Below are 23,580 nucleotides of genomic sequence, written 5' to 3'. Positions count from 1 at the left end.
CCGTTCCGGGACATATGGCCTGCTCACGGACCGTATGTCTCGGAGGGCATACGGTCATGTGCAAGAGGCCTTAGTGTATGTGCCATTGGCAGCAAGAACTGTAAGGCGCCTGGGGTTGTTTGTGTGAGGAGGATGACACAGCGAGGCATCTGCTGCGAGGGAAGCAGTGAGGCAACTGGGGCACTGAGGGGAAGGGACATTAGGCACCCGGGGCGGAGAAGGAACAATGAGGCATCTGCAACAATGGTACAGAGAAGGGACAGTGAATGACCTAGTGCAGTGGTCAGCAAACCGCGGCTCGCAAGCCACAAGTGGCTCTTACAGGTGCGGGCTCCCACATAGCCGAAAGACCAACCCCTCCTGCTGATTTGTGAAGAAAGCACTACAGTCTTCTTGCCCGTGGAATGCATTTGCGTTCCGCAAAGCTGGAGAGGGCGTGTACATCTCGTATCACAAGCCCATATTTCCTCCCACTATTAGCGCACGTGCATCATCACACAGGAAGCTGGAGTAATCGCCTTCACTTTGGTGTACACACCTCCTTCCAAACGTCGGAACGTGCTGCGTCACAACGGGAAGTGATGCAGCAGGGTAGTGAAAGTTCCCGGGTAGGGAAATATAACAGAACACCACCGCAGGCGCTTGCTGTGCTACGAACATGACGTCATAGTAGGCATAGTCAAGTGTGCTACCTCCTTCTACAGGTGACTCTCATTAATAATTTGACATCATCATTTTCATGGCATGTAAACTATTTAGTTTCAAAAATCATTTATTAGAAATTTTGTGCTTCGAAAAAATTTCAGTAGATTAGTACAATACGTATCAATACAGCAATAAAAGGCAAAAGCAGTATGTTTTATAAAAAAAAAAACATAACAATATATACAACTCGGATCAATCATCACCAAAGAAAGACAAGTACAAAGAGTGACTATACAGTTTACAATTATCATATTATAGCGCGAAGGTGAATCGAAGGTCCACAGAAAATGTGGCATGTAAACTATTTAAACAGAAAAAGTAAAAAAAAAAAAAATAGGCGTGCACACCTTGCATACAAGTTTAATAAAAGTAAAAAATTATAAAGATTAAATGAAATAATAATTAAGATCAAAATAACAAAGTATATATAAAAATATGTAAAAACACACTCCAATAGTCCTCACTGGTACTGTTGACGCAATAAAAATATATAAAACATGAGACATACATAGAAATCATTTTATGTTGACATCGGACTCTGGGCATGAAATAAAAGTGCAGACTCCAAAGGGAATGCAGTGATGTACTATAATTCACCAATGGACAATGCAATGATCAAACTGTAGAAAGGTGAGATATTGCAGTTTAGTTAATAAGCCCCACAAAAATAGGGTGCCGCTTGAGGCAATTTCAATATGGTGTGTCTTTTGCGGCTAATAGTCTTTCTATGTTTTCACCTGAAGTTTGTCACCCTGATGGATTTATGCGCATACTACGCTAGTTATCTTCTTCATATAGATTATTATCAGAAGACACTTATTGAAACTAAAAACAATGTACCTTCCTATATATTTTAGGTTTTAAAAATTTGGCTCTTAAAAGAAATTTAAATTGCGGTTTTGTTGATATTTGGCTCAGTTGACTAAAAAGTTTTCCCACCACTGACCTAGTGCAATGGGGAGCAGAAATGGCAGTGAGGCACCTGGGATAGGAAATAGCAGAAGGGACAATGGGGCACCTGGGGTAGGAAAGGGCAGCAGGGGCTGGGGGGCACTTGGCGCAGAGGGGAGCAGAAATGGCAAGTGAGGCACTTGGGAGTAGAAATAGCAGTGAGGCCCATAGAGCAGGAAGAGCAGAAGGGGCAATGAGGCACTTGGGGCAGAGGGGCCAGTGACGCCCTTGGGCGATGGAGGATCAGAAGGGACAGCGGGGCACCTAGGGAAGAGCAGAAGGGGCAATGAGGCACTTAGGGCAGTGAGGGACTTGGTGCAAGAGGGTCAATGAGGCAGTTGGTGTAGAGGCAGCATTTAGACAGTTGGGGCGAGGGGAGAAGCAAAAGTGAGTGCAGGGGGAGGTATCACTAACCTGAAGAAGAGAGAGTTCTCCTGCAGATGTCCCTTCAGCAGTGTAAAGAGCCTTTCCCTTTTCACAGCAGCGCACTAACCAATCAGCGCTTCCTTTATTATCCTGATGCTAATTGTTTAGTGAAACAACCAATAAGTATTTCTGTCAGTCTCATGAGGGAAGCGCTCATTGGTTAGCTTTCTCCTTGGTAAAGGAGCGGCCCCCTTACAATGATGAACAGTTTCCTGATGCGATCTCCGCCCCAGCAGTGCTTCTGGAAGATTTAATTTCCATTGCTGAGATTAGGACAGGGGCACCTATCTCCACCAATTCTTCATCCCGGCCTTGATTACACTATGCTACCGCTCCACCAGATACAACACGTACAATGCACTCGCATGGAGAACCGCCTCCTCCTCGAATAGCTGATCGGTGGGGGTGCTGGGAGTCAGAACTCCGCCAATGAGATATTGATGACCTATCCTGACAATAGGTCATCAATATTATTGTTGTCAAATTAATTTTTGTTTGAAGAGGCTCACCCGAGGGTAGGGTGGGTGCCTTGGACTGACTCACCCTGTCAGAGGATCAATATTAATGACTGGACAACCCCTCCGAAGAAAGCAATGGATCGCTAAGTGAAAGCCAGCCCGAGCCAGCCCTACAAGGCCTTGTGCCTGGTTTACCAGGAAATATCCTGCCAACAGGCTCCCTTTAATGTAGTATTTCTGCTACTAGGGCCGGCCTTGGTGAGTGAGGCAGGATTATTTTGGTGACCCCTTAATTCCTGCTAAACCACCTGTAGGAAGGCACAAGGGACCATTGTTGATGGTAGATACGCGTCACAGAGGTTCCTGGCCTCGGTGAAGTAGGAGCCAGTATTTCAGGTGTCAGTGGCAGTAGCTGGTTGACATTTCATTTATTTAGTATAGCTGATCTGGGACAGCTCTTACTGGGAGTAGTCATAGTGCTGGGTGGGTGACTACTCCCCACGTTCCAGGCCGGGTCTTGACTAGCCTACAAAACAGCCAGCAGTGTCAGGTGGGGGTGATTACCTCTTTCTGACAGTGGAACTCTGTTGAGTGCCGTGTTGGATCAGGGTTACAGTGCCTGTAAGACTGAGGACGAAGCGAGGTCCACATACACCCCGTGGGCTTACGGTACTATGCACAACCATATCTGTGTTGTGCTATAGATACGGGACTTTGTTTCCTTTAAGCTGGTCCCTGCCGTTTACTACCTTATTGTTTTGTCAAGAATAAAAGACAAATGTTGCTTTGCTTTCACCGCTAAAAGGCTGCTGCTGTGGCCCTGAAGACTACCATTGAGGCAGATCCCTACACACCATAGACGGGGAAAAATAAAACCTATATCTACCTTCGTGACCATGGCGGTTTAGTGATGCAAGAACAGAAACATTTATCTTGATTTTTCTCTGCTTGATCTTTCAGGCTGAAGCAGAGCTGGATGTGAAGACGAGCAAAGTGCACCGTGGAAAAGGAATAGACTGTGCGGCTCTTACCTGCATGGTTCAGCTGGCTCAGATTATTGTTGGTGGTGGCCTTGGCTTTTTGGTCAGTCTCGCTGGGAGTGTGGTGGTTATTGTCATTTTTGCCTCTACGGTGTCATTGATTGGCTGCTGCTTTGTTGCAATATTTGTCAGATATGTTTAGTAAGTCACAATCCTTGTAATAAAAAAAGTTCATAAAAAAATGACAAAAAATTAAGTGTTTGTTTTTGTATTTTGTTGTTCTCAGAGGTGCAACTTACAGATCCTGAGCCACCAGCTATTGCACTTGGTTTACAACTGGTTTCCTCTTTATTTGGCAAAGGGACCTTTGGGGCCTCCTAAGGCTACACAGCCTGGAAGTACCCGTAACCTGTGTACCCCCACATAGTTATGCCCCAGGTTGCGTCCCATGTTTCCTTGCACCATCGGCGCTTGGGGTGGCCCCAGCACTACTGGGTGGCAATATAAAATGTTGTTGCTCCCTGGAAGAGATGGTGTGTCCTGGTGCACCCCAAAGGGAAATATGTCCAGGGTTTGCAGTATACCAGTGTGCTTCTTTACTGGCGGAACTGAAGTGCAAAATAATACAGGCAATGCACTGAGTAGACTTCTCCAGTCTCCTCCATGACAAAAGAAGGTTCTGTGCTGAGGAAAGGCTCGTGTTAGCTGCCCCTCTCTCCCAGAAGGCTGGTACCCTGATCAAAGGCTGGTGACTGGGGGCCTGTGGCAAGGTATCCCCATCTTTAGCTTCTTCTGGTCACTCGTGCAGTCTAAGAGTCTCTCCTACTAAACATCAGTCCCTCTCCTTATATACAGTTTCTAACTCATCTAGAACTTTTGAATGGGAGGGGTGGAGTGGAGAAGCACAGTCTGGATGGAAACTTTGTTGCAGTTTCATTCTGCCATAGACTTGGATAGCATTTCAATCGAAGTCTATGTCAAGTTTCGGTGTGGGAGGGAAACCCACGCCGAACGTAGGAGGGGAAAGGGCCTGGAAACTAGGGAAAGGAGCTGGTCACCTCCTAGAGAAACTCTAATCAAAGTCCTGACTGACTGCTAATATGACCTGACCCCAGAGGTAGGGGAGTTCATACACAGGATCCTAAAGTACTATTTCACTCTGTAGAACCCTGGTACTAATGTCAGGACAAGGAACAACCTGTTCCTCCAACCGGTAGGATGAATAGGAGTCTCCCTCGGGCCTAAACCTAAATGACAGGGAAAAGACACAAGAGAACACAAACAATAAACCAAAAGGGAAAGAAGCACAGGAACGCCGAGATCCAAACCCCATCAATCCAAAACCAGACTGAAGTTATAAACCCCACAGCATGGTGGGAGAAGCCAGGGCCGGTTCTAGGTGAAATGGGGCCCTGGGGCGGAAAACAATAAGGCCCCCCCACATTACACTTGCTGACTTTAACGTCCCGTATTGTAAACAAATGCAAGCGGCAAAGCAACATTTCTCCAGTCCAACTGACTCCAAACAGAACCAGGGCGGGCTAGTACACTGGCACGGGTGAGATGGTGCCTGGGATGGATCCGATCCAGTTTAATCAACCAACATACCAGTAACTGCCCCCCCCCCCCAATGCACATTTCTCCAGTCCAACTGTCCAAACAGAACCAGGGCAGGCTAGTATACTGGCACTGGGATGGGTGAGATGGTGTCTGGGATGTATCCGATTCCAGTTTAATCAACCAACCTACCAGACTGGGATGGATCCCGATCCAGTTTAATCAACCAACCAGTTACTGGTAGGTTGGTTGATTTTAAACTGGATCGGATCCATCCCAGGCATGATCTCGCCCATCCCAGTGCCAGTATACTAGCCCGTCCTGGTTCTGTTTGGACATTTGGACTGGAGAAATGTGCATTTGGGGGGTGTGAGGGGGCCAGTTACTGGTAGGTTAGTTGATTTAAACTGGGTTGGATCCATCCCAGGCACCATCTCACCCGTCCCAGTGCCAGTATACTAGCCCACCCTGGTTCTGTTTGGACATTTGGACTGGAGAAATGTGCATTTGGGGGGTGTGAGGGGGCCAGTTACTGGTAGGTTAGTTGATTTAAACTGGGTTGGATCCATCCCAGGCACCATCTCACCCGTCCCAGTGCCAGTATACTAGCCCACCCTGGTTCTGTTTGGACATTTGGACTGGAGAAATGTGCATTTAGGGGGGGGGGGCCGGGCAGTTGCTGGTAGTACCAGTAACTGCCCCCCCTGCCCCCCTAAATGCACATTTCTCCAGTCCAACTGACTCCAAACACAAGCAGAACCAGAGCAGCAGGGCGGGCTAGTAGTACACTGGGACGGCCCGGACGGGTGAGATGGTGTCGGACTAAGTAAGTCAGTGAGTGGGAAACACTGGCAAGGGATGGATGGATGATGGATCCGATCCAGTTTAATTAACAACAAAACAATATAACCAATGAATTATGAACCTACCAGTCAGTGGAAGTTTGGAACTTGGCTGGGGGCTGGCTGCCTTCTGACTGTGGGCGGCGGGCCTTCCCTGGCGCTGCTGGCAGAGTCAGACTGGGCTCTGGGCTGTGGCTGGCTGGCTGCCAAATGCCAATGGTGCTTGCTCGCTTTGCTTGCTCCTTGCCTCAATGCCTCAAGTTCAATCCAAGTTCTCTGGGCGGGGGGGGGGGGGGGGGGGTGGCAGAGCCTGTGGCAACGTACGTCAGCCAGGCGCTAGACGTGCCTGCCTGTGCCGTGCATGCCGCAGCGCAGGCACAGTCACTGGCCGCCGGCGCCCGGGGAGGGGCCCCTCCACTTGACTCCAGCCCAGTTAGTTTTAATTACATTACTGCGGCGCCGGCCCATCTCTCCAGACACAGGCACACAATAGAATTATTCAATTATAGATAATATAGTAGTTGCGGCTGGGCCGGCGCTGAGGGCCCCTAAGGAGTCGGGGGCCCGGGGGAAATTGCCCCCCCTTGCCTCTATGGTAGCGCCGGCCCTGGGAGAAGCCACAATAAATAGGGAAGGATAAATGACCACATAAGCAACACCTGAGGCAAGGGGTGTGGCCATCACTAGAAACAACACAGACACGAATTGATCCATAGGAACCTGTCAGATCAAACCACGTGTTGCCAGTCTCACTGATCTCCTGGCACCTGTAACAGGAACGTCCGTGAAAGTACCCCCCCTTTTATGGGTGACCTCCGGGCACCCAGGACCGACCTTATCCGGGTGAGACCTGTGTAAAGCCTTCACCAAACTACTGGCATTCACGTTGGATGCTGGTACCCACATCCTCTCCTCTGGTCCATAACCCTTACAGTGAACAAGATACTGAAGAGATCTACGGAGAACTCCTAGAGTCAATTATCTTGGCGATCTGAAATTCCAAACTACTGTCCACCATGACTTGTGCAAGGAAGACTGTTCCAAAGGTTCAAAATATCTCTTCAACAAAGACTTATGAAACACATTATGAATCTTTAGAGCCTGAGGAAGTTCAAGACGAAAGGCTACGGGATTAATAATGGCAGTGATCTTATATGGACCAATAAACCTTGGACTCAACTTACAAGAAGGTACCTTCAACTTAATGTTTCTTGTGGACAGCCACACAGAATCACCCACTCTTAGGTCTGGACGATTCATACGTTTCCTGTCTGTCATAAATTTACATTTGTTGCCCATATCCCTCAAGTTATTTTGAATTTTCCGCCATATAGATGACAAGGATGACGAAAAACGTTCCTCCTCAGGAATACCAGAAGTATCAGAACAAGAAAATGTCCCAAACTGCGGTTGAAACCCATATGCCCCAAAAACGGCAACTCATGTCTACGATTGTTTATGGCAAACAAAAATTAAGACCACTCCTCGTGGTTTTCAGAGACAAAACATTTCAAGTAAGTCTCCAGACTCTGATTAGTGCGTTCCATCTGTCCCTTCAACTGAGGATGAAAAGCAGAAGAAAAGGACAGTTGTACCCCCAGTCTAGTACAGAATGCCTTCCAGAATCTGGAAACCAACTGAGTCCCACGATCCGAGTCCACGTCAGAGGGAATGACATGTAGTTTCACAATGTTATCGACAAACGCTTGTGCAAGAGTTTTAGCATTAGGTAGGCCCGGCAATGCTATGAAGTGCTCCATCTTACTAAAGCGATCAACTACCACCAGAATAACTGTCTTTTCTGAAGAATTAGGTAGATCAGTGATAAAATCCATGGACAAATGAGTCCATGGTCTGGACTGGATGGGCAACGGAAGTAGAGATCCGGAAGGTCGAGTATGTGTCACCTTAGCTTGTGCACAAGTGCTACAGGCTGACACATAGTCCTCAACACACTTACGCAACCCTGGCCACCAAAATCTACGAGAAATTAGGTCAGCAGTGGATCTGCTCCCAGGGTGTCCCGTAAGAACCGTACAGTGATGTTCCTCAAAGACCTTGTGACACAATTCAGATGGAACAATTTCCCAGAGGGACAAGAATCCGGTGCATCTCGCTGAGCCTCTAACACCTTCACCTTTAGATCAGGGTATAGGGGGGGGATATCACCACCTCCTCCAACAGTATCGGATTCGGATTTTCAAAATCACCACCTCCAGGAAAACTATGTGACAAGGCATCTGCCTTGATGTTCTTAACCCCAGGATAAGTGACAATGAAATTTGAATCTGGTGAAAAACTAAGACTGTATGGCTTGTCTTGGGTTCAGTCGTTTAGCCGACTCCAGGTAAGCCAAGTTTTTGTGATCTGTGAACACCATGATCGGATGAATCGCCCCTTCCAACCACTGATGCCACTCCTCAAAAGCCAACTTAAAGGGAACCTGTAACCGGGATTTGGAGTATAGAGCTGAGGACATGGGTTGCTAGATGGCCACTAGCACATCCGCAATACCCAGTCCCCATAACTCTGTGTGCTTTTATTGTGTAAAAAAAACGATTTGATACATATGCAAATTAACATAAAAAGAGTCCTATATATTACTTGTGTGACCAGAGAAGAGTCATATTTTCAAGCTCTGACTCATCTTAGGTTAATTTGCATAAGATGAGTCAGAGCTTGAAAATATGACTCTTCTCTGGTCACACAAGTAATATATAGGACTCTTTTTATGTTAATTTGCATATGTATCAAATCAGTTGTTTTACCCAATACAAGTACAGAGAGCTATGGGGAATGGGTATTGCGGATGTGCTAGCGGCCATCTAGCAACCCATGTCCTCAGCTCTATACCCAAAATCCCGGTGACAGGTTCCCTTTAATGGCCTGCCACTCTGTTACCCCCATCATAATTTTCTCTCTGCGGCAGAGAGTTTTTTTAGAGAAAAATGCAAATGGACGCTATTTACCTGGTGACGAGCCCTGCGATATGACTGCTCCTACCCCCACCTCAGACACGTCAACCTCCACAATGAAAGGCTGTGACACATCCGGCTGCACCAATATAGAGGCAGAAGCGAAACACTCTTTAACAGCAGAGGCTTGCAATGCCGAATCGGACCACACTGAGACGTCCGTCCATTTTTTAGTCCTGTCGGTTAAAGGTCTCACCACTGTCAAATAGTTCTTGATACATTTTCGGTAATAGTTGGTGAACCCGCAAAAACTGCATAAGAACCTTCAGATTTTCGAGTCCGTCCCAGTCCAATACAACACAGACTTTCTCTGGGTCCATTCGAAAACCCGAGGATGACAACAGGTAGCCCAGGAACTGCACCTCCTGTACAGCAAAAACACACTTCTCCAATTTTGCATACAATTTATTATCTCTTAGGATCTGTAACGCCTGTCTAACGTGATCCTGATGAGTCTCCACATCTGGAGAATAAATTTGTATGTCATCTAAATACAGGACAACAAACTTTCCCACCAGGTGATGAAAAATGTCATTCACAAAATGCTGGAAAACCACAGGAGCATTGGTCAACCCAAACGGCATGACCAGATTCTCAAAGTGACCCTCTGGAGTATTAAAAGCAGTCTTCCATTCATCCCCTTCCTTGATCCTGACCAGATTATATGCCCTCCTTAAGTCCAACTTTGAGAACACCTGGTCACCAACCATCTGGTTAAACAAATCAGAAATCAAAGGAATCCAATTGAGCTCATGGAAATCCAGACATGTCCTAAGGGTTCCGTCCTTCTTTTTAACAAAAAAAACCCTGCTTCCACAGGAGATTTGGAAGGTCTTATGTGCCCTTTAGCCAAACTCTTGGTAATATACTCTCTCATGGCCAGTCTTTCAGGTCCAGAAAGGTTATACAACCTATATTTGGGCAACTTAGCTCCAGGAATAAGGTTGATAGGACAATCATATTCCCGATGCAGGAGTAAGTCCTGGCATCCACTTTAAGAAAATACATCGGAAAAATCAGATATGAAGGGTAATGTTTTAATGCGGCCCTCCAGCTGTTGAAAAACTACAACTCCCAGAATTCCCGGACAGCGTGCAGCCTACAGCAGGGCATGGTGGGAGTTGTAGTTTTACAACAGCTGGAGGGCCGCAGGTTGAGCATCCCTGTTTTAGTGGTAAAAGCAGAAAAAGACGTATTCAGACCATTATCAATGCAATAATCATCCCAATCCAGAATCTAGGTTGGATTATGCTTGCTTAAACACGGTGTAGGGGATTAGCTCTTTTCCAGGGGTTGCAAACACACACTTCTTCACAGAAACCAGGATTTTGGGGCCAAACTGTGCTTTATTGTGGCACACGGCATAAAGCAAAAACACACAAAGCCAAAATAAAATACCTTGCCCGTCTGGGCCCTAACTAAACACATAGGTTTCCCTGACTCACCTAAAGCGTAGCACAGTTCACACCTGTGATGAGATGCGGCTTTCCCAGCCCAACCTTCAGCAGCCTCCAGGCTGCTCCCACACCAGGGTCTCTTGGGGAATCGTGGTCTCTCAGCCCTTCTGGCTCAGACCACACAGAGCCACTCCAGCCTTCTGTGTGCAAGTCCCCCAAAGTCCAGGCTATTGCATAGCCTCGTGGCCCCTCAGCCTGGCTTATCTGAGACCACACTGACAGAGCCTCACCAGGCCTCTGTCTGCACACTCTCCAGAGTGAGACACACCCAAGAACAAGTAGCAGGATTAAATAGGATCCCTGGACATGAGCATGCCCTAAGTCCCGGACCGGAGCCTGGGGAAAACACTTCAATATCACATTGCTACAACGGTAAACCCAGAACCAATAGAGCAGGGAGACCTTCCATCAAAACACGAGATGAACTCCTGATGAAAGTCACCCACTCTTAATCGGATGTCATGCACCATCTGAGACAAACACTTCTGAGTTAGAGGTGCAGGATCAACGACAAAAACAGAAATGTTTTTCTCTAATGCAACCAGTGCATACAAGTAAACTGACCATCATTCAGATTTCCCCCTGCCCTGCTGTCGATAAACACCTCAATCCCCACAGTCCTGGACTCTATGCCACCTCATCAGTCAGGAGAAATCGGGTACTACCAGTCAAAGACAAATGCACGTTCTCTGACTCCCCTCTTAACCCTCCAAGAGTCAGATGGGAATTAAACGCCCCCTTTTATTTTTGATGCTGAATGCATGGACATACATTGATAAAATGTCCTGTTTGCTCTCTCTCTCTCTCTCTCGTCTATAAATGCATACAGCAAGACACATAGCGGCTTCCAAAGACTCGGGATTCTTATGAAAGGCCAAAGCGTCCTTCAGCCTCTCAGATAATCCCTGACAGAACGGACTATGGAGAGCTGGATCGTTCCAGTCAGTATCCGTAGCCCAGCTCCTAAACTCGGAGCAATAGATCTCAGCAGAACGCTTTCCCTGACGAAGGCCACGTAACTTGGTCTCGGCCAGGGAGGTCCGGTCTGGGTCATCATATATGAGACCCAGAGCTCTGAAAAATTCATCCACCGACCGGAGAGACTGCGATCCAGTAGGCAGAGAAAGCAATGAAATAACCACACCAACTCTCTGACTCTCATCCCCAGATGAGTGTGGGCTTAGATTAAAATGCAATTTGCACGCCTCTCTGAACAAAATTAAATTATAACTTTCCCCAGAGAATCTGTCCGGGAGGGTCACTTTTGGTTCAGGACAGGCCTGATAACCACCACTAGGACCAGCAGCCAGTGGTCTCGGGATCTGTGAGACGGTCGTGCAGAGGTCAGCTACATCCAAAGACAGCCCATGCAGCTGTCTGGCCAGTGCAGCGATTGGATCCATGGCTGCACTGACACAAGCAAAAAAAAATAATGGTTTGGCGGTTTATAATGTCACGTTTTGGTGTGGGAGGGAAACCCACACCGAACGTAGGAGGGAAAGGGGTCAGGGGAAAAGGCCTGGAAACTAGGGAAAGGAGCTGTTCACCTCCTAGAGAAACTCTAATCAAAGTCCTGACTGACTGCAAATATGACTTGACCCCAGAGGTAGGTAAGTTCATACACAGGAATCTAAAGTCCCATTTCACCCTTTAGGACCCTGGTACTAATGTCAGGACAAGAGACAACCTGTTCCTCCAACCGGTAGGATGAACAGCAGTCTCCCTCAGGCCTAAACACAAATGACAGAAAAAAGAGCAACACAAGAGAACCCAAACAATAAACCAAAAGGGAAAGAAGACGCTTAACTTCAAAAGGCAATGGAAGCACAAGAACTCCGCCAAGATCCAAACACCAGCAGTCCAAAACCAGACTTAAGCTATAAATCACACAGCATGGTGGGAGAAGCCACAATAAATAGGGAAGTATAAATGACCACATAAGCCACACCTGAGGCAAGGGGTTTGGCCATCACCAGAAACAACAGACATCTGTCAGAACAAACCACGTGTTGACAGTCTCACTGATCTCCTGGCACCTGTTACAGGAACGTCCGTGACAGTCTATGAGAATAACTAAGTAGTTTTTCCTGACATAAAAAAGTCTTCAGACGTAAACAGAGCTAAACCAGACAGTCAAAAGGTCAGTGTGTCCAGGTTTTTCCCTCCAAACTTAAAAGGGTTTTCTGAGATTTTCATACTAATAACTAGTGTTGAGCGCGAATATTCGAATTGCGAATTTTTTTCTCGAATATCGCAATTTTGAGATTTCGCGAATATTTAGAATATTGTTCTATATATTCGCGAAATCGAATATTTTTTTTTTTGTTTTTTTTAATGATATTTTTTTCTTTCCCACTTCCCTAAAGTTGTTCTTACCTGTCCTTTGGATTTCTGGCTTCCTGGCTGCTCCAGTCAGTGGCGTTTTCAACTTACTGCTATATTCCATATTTGCCAAATTACAATCTAATTTATATGTGTATTTTACGAAATTTCGCAATAGTCGAAATTGCGATGCGAGTAATATAACATGAAATAATCGCATGAAGATTTCAACTTAGCACTGCTATATTCCATACTAGGCTAGAATATGGAATATAGCAGTGCTAAGTTGAAATCTTCATGCGATTATTTCGTGTTATATTACTCGCATCGCAATTTCGACTTTTGCAAATGTTCTTAATATTGCTCTAACTTCGTCTTTTAGAATATTCGTAATATTCTGAAAGACGAAGTTGGAGCAATATTACGAATATTCTAAAAGACGAAGTTAGAGCAATATTACGAAATTTCGTAAAATACACAGATTGTATTTAAGCTAATATACTGCAATAGTAATATTTTTTAATAGTGTACATATTTTACAAAACTTAAGTTCAGAAGAGGCAAAAAAAATTTAGAGGAAAACAAAGGGATTATAGCACTATATTAGCTAAATTACAATCTATATGTGCATTTTACGAAATTTCGTAATATTGCTCTAACTTCTTCTTTTAGAATATTTGTAATATTCTAGGAGACGAAGTTAGAGCAATATTCAGAAATTTCGTAAAATACACATATTAGCCTAGCCATAGTCAATTAGCATAGGAACGTTGCCTTATACTATCAAGATAAATAATCGCAATACGCGGAAAATAATTCGCATATTATTCGCGATAATTGGAATAATTACGAATATTCGATTTCGACGAATATAACACGAATATTCATTCGAATATTCGCGAAATCGAATATGGCACCTCCCGCTCATCACTACTAATAACTAGGGATGAGCAGTGGCGTTGCGTGGGTTGCCAGCACCCGGGGCAAGCCCCCCCCCCAACCCGTGGACATGCCCCTTTTTACAGATAATGTAGTACTCCTAACACCACAGATAATACAGTGATAATTCCCTGAGTACAGATAATGTAGTAGATGGGTGTGAGGCCCCAGAATTCAGAACACGTACAGTGTGACCTGAAGTCTGGGGCCAGGATGTGGCAGGGTGGTCCAAATTCTAAATCCACCCCTCAACCTTACCATTAAGCAAATATGTGTTCGCACATTACATACCTCATCCATCCAGTGACATCATCTCCTGTGATGTAGAATTTTCTCAACGTCTTCATTCGGAGATAAGACCGACATGATACCTTCTTTCAGCTGCGTCTCATCTTTGCAGAGTTTTATTATTATTAGTTACTATTATTATTATTATTATTATTATTATATATAATGGCCCCCTCTATAGTATTATTATTATTATTTATAATGGGCCATTATACAGGTCCTTCTAAAAAAAATAGCATATTGTGATAAAGTTCATTATTTTCTGTAATGTACTGATAAACATTAGACTTTCATATATTTTAGATTCATTACACACAACTGAAGTAGTTCAAGCCTTTTATTGTTTTAATATGTGATGATTTTGGCTACAGCTCATGAAAACCCCAAATTCCTATCTAAAAAAATTAGCATATTTCATCCGACCAATAAAAGAAAAGTGTTTTTAATACAAAAAAAGTCAACCTTCAAATAATTATGTTCAGTTCTGCACTCAATACTTGGTCGGGAATCCTTTTGCAGAAATGACTGCTTCAATGCGGCGTGGCATGGAGGCAATCAGCCTGTGGCACTGCTGAGGTGTTATGGAGGCCCAGGATGTTTCGATAGCGGCCTTAAGCTCATACAGAGTGTTGGGTCTTGCGTCTCTCAACTTTCTCTTCCCAATATCCCACAGATTCTCTATGGGGTTCAGGTCAGGAGAGTTGGCAGGCCAATTGAGCACAGCAATACCATGGTCAGTAAACCATTTACCAGTGGTTTTGGCACTGTGAGCAGGTGCCAGGTCGTGCTGAAAAATGACATCTTCATCTCCATAAAGCTTTTCAGCAGATGGAAGCATGAAGTGCTCCAAAATCTCCTGATAGCTAGCTGCATTGACCCTGCCCTTGATAAAACACAGTGGACCAACACCAGCAGCTGACATGGCACCCCAGACCATCACTGACTGTGGGTACTTGACACTGGACTTCAGGCATTTTGGCATTTCCCTCTGCCCAGTCTTCCTCCAGACTCTGGCACCTTGATTTCCGAATGACATGCAACAGTCTAGTGCTGCTTCTCTGTAGCCCAGGTCAGGCGCTTCTGCCGCTGTTTCTGGTTCAAAAGTGGCTTGACCTGGGGAATGCGGCACCTGTAGCCCATTTCCTGCACACGCCTGTACACGGTGGCTCTGGATGTTTCTACTCCAGACTCAGTCCACTGCTTCCGCAGGTCCCCCAAGGTCTGGAATCGGTCCTTCTCCACAATCTTCCTCAGGGTCCGGTCACCTCTTCTCGTTGCCTTTGCTCAGGTGTCCCAGCACAGGCGGTCAGAAACACCTCACCGTGTCCTCCTGCGCCGCATCATCATGTCATCTCACGAGACCCGGCGCAGGAGGTCACGGTGATGTAATCGCGATCTCCTGCGCCATTCTACTGCTTTATAGGCTTCAGGCCTGGCCTGAAGCTTATGAGGCAGAACGAAGGGGGTGGGGACCATATGCTTTCATCACCCCTATTATGGTGCCTGGCGCCCCCTACAATTTGGCACCCGGGGCAACGGCCCCTCCACAAGCTACGCCACTGGGGATGAGCGAACTTCTGTTTTCAAGTTCGGCGTACATGGTTTGAGTTATCTAAGAATTTCGTTATAGATTCTATAAGTTATGGTCCGTGGTAGCGGAATCCATAACGGAATTCTTAGATAACCCGAACCTGAACCTTGTACGCCGAGCTGGAAAACAGTAATTCGCTCAACACTCTGGCTAGGTAATCCGTATCTTAAAGGTGTGTCAACCCCGGCCGATCAGCTGTTTGAAAAGGCACTTCTCGCTGCTTTTCCTAGGTCGAATGATGACACATTCATGTGTCGCGTGGCCTAGGAGCAGCTCAGCCCCAGAAGTGAATGGGGCTGAACTGTGATACTAAGCATGGGCACTATACAATGTATGGCGCTGTCCTTGGTGAGATGAGGGAAGGCAGCGGCACTGACGGAAGAATCGGTGCCTTCTCAAACAGGTAATTGGTGGGGGTCCCGGGAGTCATTCTGTCAGCCAGTCCCCTGAACTGATGAGGGGCAAGAACTTCGAAACAGCACGGTCTCTGGTATGGCAGACTCCAGTTCCTATACAATCAGGCATGACTTAAAAAAACGTATTGCTGGTCTATAAGTGAGGTATCCAACGCTAAGACATGCAGTTGCACAAGTGGCAGCCAAGGTGCTACCTAAATCTACAGAGCCTCAAAACTTTAGCTAGATCATATATATATATATATATATATATATACACTTATATAGTACCTGCTACCTCTGCACTATTAATATCTACTCCCCTGTGTCAGAGGTGGACATTGGGAGTTTTTGCCAAGTACCTATCAAGTAAATGCCCTGTCAACTAAGTGTCAATGACCAGATTTGACATGCGCCCGGTCTTCTGCTGGCATCGATTTCCTCGGCTTACCTGGTTTCTGTGTGGCTTATCTTATAGCACATTGCCTGGAAAATCGTTTCCTATTCTATATCTGCCTCCCTCATGTGTTTATCCTACAGTTTATTAATTCTTGACCTTTTGGGTTATTTCCTTAGAAAACAAAATGCTCCTTTGAAATATACTGTACTTAATATAGAATCATATAGATTCCTACTTGGAAAACTAAATATCCTGGAGGTATTAGCAGCAAAATAAGAAGAAATAATTCACTTAAATATATCCTGAAAGAAAAGTGCCTGCAGTCTGTTATCGCCAGACCCAATAGTCAATACTGAAATCCGATTATGGCACATTTCCTTCGATAAGTAGCATATGCATTAAATGACTAAGAATCAGGAGCACCAGTGGGTAATTTGATGATAACGTATAAAGAGCGCTGGGAATAAGTCATGTATTCTGCATCAAACTCATTAAATGTTGCCTTCTGTGAGCATGGTGTAGTAACTCATAGGACCAAATGTATAATCTCACTTTTCTTAAAGGGGTATTCACATTTTAGGCTTTCATAGTAGATGAAACAGTAAAGCAAGTAACGCTAAAGATGATCTGTCAGCTCTTCTGTGTGGTGTAGTATAGAGGATCTGTCAGCTCTCCTGTGCGGTGTAGTATAGAGGATCTGTCAGCTCTCCTGTGTGGTGTAGTATAGAGGATCTGTCGGCTCTCCTGTGTGGTGTAGTATAGAGGATCTGTCAGCTCTCCTGTGTGGTGTAGTATAGAGGATCTGTCGGCTCTCCTGTGTGGTGTAGTATAGAGGATCTGTCAGCTCTCCTGTGTGGTGTAGTATAGAGGATCTGTCGGCTCTCCTGTGTGGTGTAGTATAGAGGATCTGTCAGCTCTTCTGTGTGGTGTAGTATAGAGGATCTGTCAGCTCTTCTGTGTGGTGTAGTATAGAGGATCTGTCGGCTCTCCTGTGTGGTGTAGTATAGAGGATCTGTCAGCTCTCCTGTGTGGTGTAGTATAGAGGATCTGTCGGCTCTCCTGTGTGGTGTAGTATTGAGGATCTGTCAGCTCTCCTGTGCGGTGTAGTATAGAGGATCTGTCAGCTCTCCTGTGCGGTGTAGTATAGAGGATCTGTCGGCTCTCCTGTGCGGTGTAGTATAGAGGATCTGTCGGCTCTCCTGTGAGGTGTAATATAGAGGATCTGTCAGCTCTCCTGTGTGGTGTAGTATAGAGGATCTGTCAGCTCTCCTGTGCGGTGTAGTATAGAGGATCTGTCGGCTCTCCTGTGTGGTGTAGTATAGAGGATCTGTCAGCTCTTCTGTGTGGTGTAGTATAGAGGATCTGTCAGCTCTCCTGTGTGGTGTAGTATAGAGGATCTGTCGGCTCCCCCTGTGCGGTGTAGTATAGAGGATCTGTCAGCTCGCCTGTGTGGTGTAGTATAGAGGATCTGTCAGCTCTCCTGTGTGGTGTAGTATAGAGGATCTGTCAGCTCTCCTGTGTGGTGTAGTATAGAGGATCTGTCGGCTCTGCTGTGTGGTGTAGTATAGAGGATCTGTCAGCTCTCCTGTGTGGTGTAGTATAGAGGATCTGTCAGCTCTCCTGTGTGGTGTAGTATAGAGGATCTGTCAGCTCTCCTGTGCAGTGTAGTATAGAGGATCTGTCAGCTCTCCTGTGCGGTGTAGTATAGAGGATCTGTCAGCTCTCCTGTGTGGTGTAGTATAGAGGATCTGTCGGCTCTGCTGTGTGGTGTAGTATAGAGGATCTGTCAGCTCTTCTGTGTGGTGTAGTATAGAGGATCTGTCAGCTCTCCTGTGTGGTGTAGTATAGAGGATCTGTCAGCTCTCCTGTGTGGTGTAGTATAGAGGATCTGTCAGCTCTCCTGTGTGGTGTAGTATAGAGGATCTGTCAGCTCTCCTGTGTGGTGTAGTATAGAGGATCTGTCGGCTCTCCAGTGTGGTGTAGTATAGAGGATCTGTCAGCTCTCCTGTGTGGTGTAGTATAGAGGATCTGTCAGCTCTCCTGTGTGGTGTAGTATAGAGGATCTGTCGGCTCTCCTGTGTGGTGCAGTATAGAGGATCTGTCGGCTCTGCTGTGTGGTGTAGTATAGAGGATCTGTCAGCTCTCTTTCCTCTATACTACACCACACAGGAAAGTTGATATAATACACCAGTGGATTAGTTAGTTTCAGACTATGAATTTATACATTTATTTGAGGAATAACAGAATGGCACAACATACACTTCTCCCCAAAGAAACTTCTGAACCTAAGTAAACCAGGAATGCTGTCAGTTCCACACTAAGATGTATTGTGAAACATTGACATAGCCCTCTATGATGTGTCATATTTCTCCCATGTTGGATCATTGCCCAAAGATTTTCTTTTTGATTCTCCATATGGAACGTTCCTCTGAGGCTTATACATCACACTTTCAGACCGTTTGCAGCTATCATTTTTTTTCATCCTCATTTATATTTAACCATTATGCTCTGTTTTAATAGGAGCAATTCTAAAAACGTAAACCTAGTTCCCCAAAAAACACATCAAACTCTCCCTGCTGCATTTCTAGAAGGATTAGACTTTCTTGAAACAGGAGTTTAAGCGGAGCTGATAGATTGGGAACACAACATCAGTACCATTTTCATTTTGCAAATCTATTAAAGTGTGAAGCTGGAGCCCAGGCACATCTTAAGCCTCAGGTTGTAAGTATATTTTTGTACTGTTATTATTTTTTATATTCTTTCCTTTTAATCATAATTATTAAACACTACAACAGAAAAGCATATGGTGTGTGGAAATGGCTATTCTGCGCAGTGTTAGCTCTGCTTGTCTTTTCTTTTTATTACTATATGCAATAGGAAGTAGAAGAAGCATGCTTCACATGACTCTTAGGGTAGTTTCACACTAGCGGCAAGGAACTCCGGCAGGCTGTTTTGGCAGGTGAACAGCCTGTCGGATCTGTGCTGCGGCTAGTGCACACGTCCCCTCGGACTACCGCTCCGGCCCCATTGACTATAATGGGGGCGGGCCGAAGTTCCGGCGGCAGCACGGCAAACATGACGAGAGGCGGCCGGAATAAAAGTACGACATGTCATACTTTTATTACAGCCGACACTCTGGATGTTTGCCGTGCTGCTGCCGGAACTCCGGCCCGCCCCCATTATAGTCAATGGGGCCGGAGCGGTAGTCTGGGGGCACGCGTGCACTAGCAGCAGCACGAATCCGACAGGCTGTTCACCCGCCGGAACAGCCTGCCGGAGTTCCTTGCCGCTAGTGTGAAACTACCCTAACTGAGAGAGGAAGATGTAGGATAGGTCTTATGCAGATATTTTTCATTTTGGCTTATCGGTTGAGAAGGAGACCGGGAGATCGTTTCACCATACACATTGGATAGCTTGCAGCTAGGGATGCAGCCAGTGGCGCACCTACAGGGGGGGTCCAGCGGGTCTGGACCCCCCCCTGGAACAACCAGGCAAAAAATTTATTTTTTTATCCTTCAGGGCCGCACCGCCGATCACCACAGGCGGCGCGGCCCTGGATGTAATTGTAGCGGCAGCGGCGGGGGGGGGGGGGGGGGGGCAGTAGGAGATGAGCGCTTCCATTGTGGAAGCGCTCATCTCCATATCTGTGCTGCGGCAGGGGAGGGAGAGGTGTGTCCCTCCCCTGTTCTTCTGATAGGCCGCAGGCACTAATGCCTGCAGCCTATCAGAGGCCGGCTCTGGCGGCGCGATGACATCATCATCGCGCTGCCTGAGCCAGGCAGCACACAGCAGGGACACGTGCCGGAAGAGGCTGCATCGCATCGCTGCTGGTAAGTATCGGTGTATTTTTTTTATTTTTATTTTTTTTGTTTTTTTGAGTGGGGGGGGGGAGCTGGCACCATGGGGGCACTAAAAAAGGGGAGAACTGCACTATGGGGGGCACTATAAAAGGGGAGAACTGCACTATGGGGGGCACTATAAAAGGGGCAAACTGCACTATGGGGGCACAAAAAAAGGGGAGAACTGCACTATGGGGGCACAAAAAAGGGGAGAACTGCACTATGGGGGCACAAAAAAAGGGGAGAACTGCACTATGGGGGCACTATAAAAGAGGAGAACTGCATTATGGGGGGCACTATAAAAGGGGAGAATTGCACTATGGGGGCACAAAAAAAGGGGAGAACTGCACTATGGGGGCACAAAAAAAGGGGAGAACTGCACTATGGGGGCACAAAAAAAGGGGAGAACTGCATTATGGGGGGCAGTAAGGGGGAGAACTGCACTATGGGGGCACAAAAAAAGGGGAGAACTGCACTATGGGGGCACAAAAAAAGGGGAGAACTGCACTATGGGGGCACAAAAAAAGGGGAGAACTGCACTATGGGGGCACAAAAAAGGGGAGAACTGCACTATGGGGGCACAAAAAAGGGGAGAACTGCACTATGGGGGCACAAAAAAAGGGGAGAACTGCACTATGGGGGCACAAAAAAAGGGGAGAACTGCACTATGGGGCACTAAAGGGGAGAACTGCACTATGGGGGCACTAAAGGGGAGAACGGCACTATGGGGGGCAGTAAGGGGGAGAACGGCACTATGGGGGGCACTAAAGGGGAGAACGGCACTATTGGGGGCACTAAAGGGGAGAACGGCACTATGGGGGCACTAAAGGGGAGAACGGCACTATGGGGGCATTATTTGGGGGGCACCATGGGGGAGAGGAGCACTATGGGGGCTCTAAAGGGGCTTTTTTTTGTTACACATTATGGGGGGCACTATAGGGGAGAATGGCACTATGGGGCATCTGGTGGCACTATAGGGGCATTATTTGGGGGCACTAAGGGGAAGTGGGGGCTCTAAAGGGTTCTTTATTCTTATTGGCACATTATGGGGGCATTATTGCATCTGGTGGCACTAAGGGGGCATTTTTTTTACTGGCACATTATGGTAGGCACTATGGGGGAAAGGAGCACTATTGGGGCATATGGTGGCACTTAGAAGGGGCATTTTTTACTGGCATATTATGGGCGACACTATGGGGAAGGGGAGAGGAGCACTATGAGGGCATTTACTGGGGCACTATATAGGGGTATTTTATACTGGCATACATTATGGGGACATTAGCTCAACAGCGGGTACTAAGCGGGGGTACAATCATTTTTGGGGGACATTATCTTTATACTATTAGTGTCTGGGCGCAGTTATTTTTTTAGAGCACTGTGTGCCAATAATTGTTGAAGGGGGCACTATCTGTGTGGTAGCAGTATTTCCAGGGGGACTGTTTCTGCAGTATAGTATTGGGGGCACAGCGGGCACAGTATTGGGGCACTATCTGTGTGGTAGCAGTATTTCCAGGGGGACTGTTTCAGCAGTATAGTATTGGGGGCACAGCGGGCACAGTATTGGGGGTGGCAGGAAAGGGTGTTCAGAAGATGTGAAGATGATGGAAATGTGGGAAACTAATGTCTGTTTGTTAATCTCTGCAGAGACGGGAGATGGCTGAAAAATCATCATGGCGGTCTGGTCTGAGTGGAGAAGATGAGGAAAGAGAACGTCTACAACAAAGGTGACATCACTGGATGGAAGAGGTAGGGGGCGCTATGTAGGAGAGAAGATGCTCCGGCTCCTCCCCTGCCATTTGCAGAAGGAGGATTCAGAGCTGGGTGAGGACAGCCAAAGGGGGCAGCAGGCAGATGGTGGGGGGAACCACAGGCCTTGAGCAGGATCGGAGGAGGGAGGAGAGCGGAGGAGGAGCTTCCTGGCTGCAGCCGGCTGTCTATTGTATGATGTGAAGCAGGCATTGCAGCCAGGACAGACTCCCCTCTCTCAGTATGATGTGTAGAGACAGGCCGCAACTATAGAATGTCAGCTGTACAGTGTTTGTTGGGAGTGGCCTATTATATGTAGGAGAGGCCTTTAATAATGGGCGGGGCCCAAAAAAATTGCGCGCCGCATTGTTCTTTTCCTGCAGAGCTTTTAGAATCGCCAAGTAAAAGAATCAGCGCAACACGCTACACCCCCCGTCCCTGCAGTTTTAAATATAAAGGGGGCTTTGAAAAATTGAATTAGCACAGCGCACTACACATGCCACATTTTTTTGCCTTTCGGACCCCCCCCCTAGACAAAATTCCTGGGTGCTCCCCTGGATGCAGCAAACGATTATTTTAGCAATCGAGTATTCTACCGATTATTTTTACGATTAATCGAGTACTCTAATAAGAAAAACCTTCTTAAAATAACGTATTGCTTTTTAAAAATTTTATAAAATGTATTTCTTACAGTGGGATAGCACATAATTGCACACACATGTATGGCTTCTTTCACAGCTGCAATATACATTCTGTCAGAAGAACAGCCAGACAATGTACCATCTCGGGTATAGCTGGATACTGCCGGCTGCTGCAGCGATTGACTGTAATGGGGTCCGGCCTTGTTATAGCATTCAAGCTGGGTTTTGACCAGACAAAAGAAAAAAACGCTTTGGACGATACCCAGCATGTATGCCAGAACATGGCCAGAGCATATACACTCACCTAAAGAATTATTAGGAACACCTGTTCTATTTCTCACTAAGGCGATTATCTAGTCAACCAATCACATGGCAGTTGCTTCAATGCATGTAGGGTTGTGGTCCTGGTCAAGACAATTTCCTGAACTCCAAACTGAATGTCAGAATGGGAAAGAAAGGTGGGCTACAACAGCAGAAGACCCCACCGGGTACCACTCATCTCCACTACAAATAGGAAAAAGAGGCTACAATTTGCACGAGCTCACCAAAATTGGACTGTTGAAGACTGGAAAAATGTCGCCTGGTCTGATGATTCTCGATTTCTGTTGAGACATTCAAATGGTAGAGTCCGAATTTGGCGTAAACAGAATGAGAACATGTATCCATCATGCCTTGTTACCACTGTGCAGGCTGGTGGTGGTGGTGTAATGGTGTGGAGGATGTTTTCTGGGCACACTTTAGGCCCCTTAGTGCCAATTGGCCATCGTTTAAAGGCCACGGGCTACCTGAGCATTGTTTCTGACCATGTCCATCCCTTCATGACCACCATGTACCCATCCTCTGATGGCTACTTCCAGCAGGATAATGCACCATGTCACAAAGCTCGAATCATTTAAAATTGGTTTCTTGAACATGACAATGAGTTCACTGTACTAAAATGGCCCCCACAGTCACCAGATCTCAACCCAATAGAGCATCTTTGGGATGTGGTGGAACGGGAGCTTCGTGCCCTGGATGTGCATCCCTCAAATCTCCATCAACTGTAAGATGCTATCCGATCAATATGGG

The 23,580-nt window shown here is 46.4% G+C and overlaps 1 protein-coding gene across 1 annotated transcript in view; it reads left to right on the top strand.

The window, feature by feature from the left end:
* SLC45A2 (solute carrier family 45 member 2) overlaps positions 1-3,722 on the top strand; it is a 111,684-nt gene extending 107,962 nt beyond the window's left edge. Inside the window, exon 7 of the mRNA XM_044292676.1 lies at positions 3,501-3,722. Coding sequence (XP_044148611.1) covers positions 3,501-3,722 — 222 coding nt within the window. The remainder of the gene's footprint in view (positions 1-3,500) is intronic.
* The last annotated feature ends 19,858 nt before the right edge of the window (positions 3,723-23,580 follow it).

The sequence above is a fragment of the Bufo gargarizans genome, chromosome 1 (assembly GCF_014858855.1).
Source record: "Bufo gargarizans isolate SCDJY-AF-19 chromosome 1, ASM1485885v1, whole genome shotgun sequence".
Classification (NCBI taxonomy): domain Eukaryota; kingdom Metazoa; phylum Chordata; class Amphibia; order Anura; family Bufonidae; genus Bufo; species Bufo gargarizans.
Note: the sequence above shows the minus strand (reverse complement) of the source record. Positions and strands in the feature narration are given on the sequence as shown.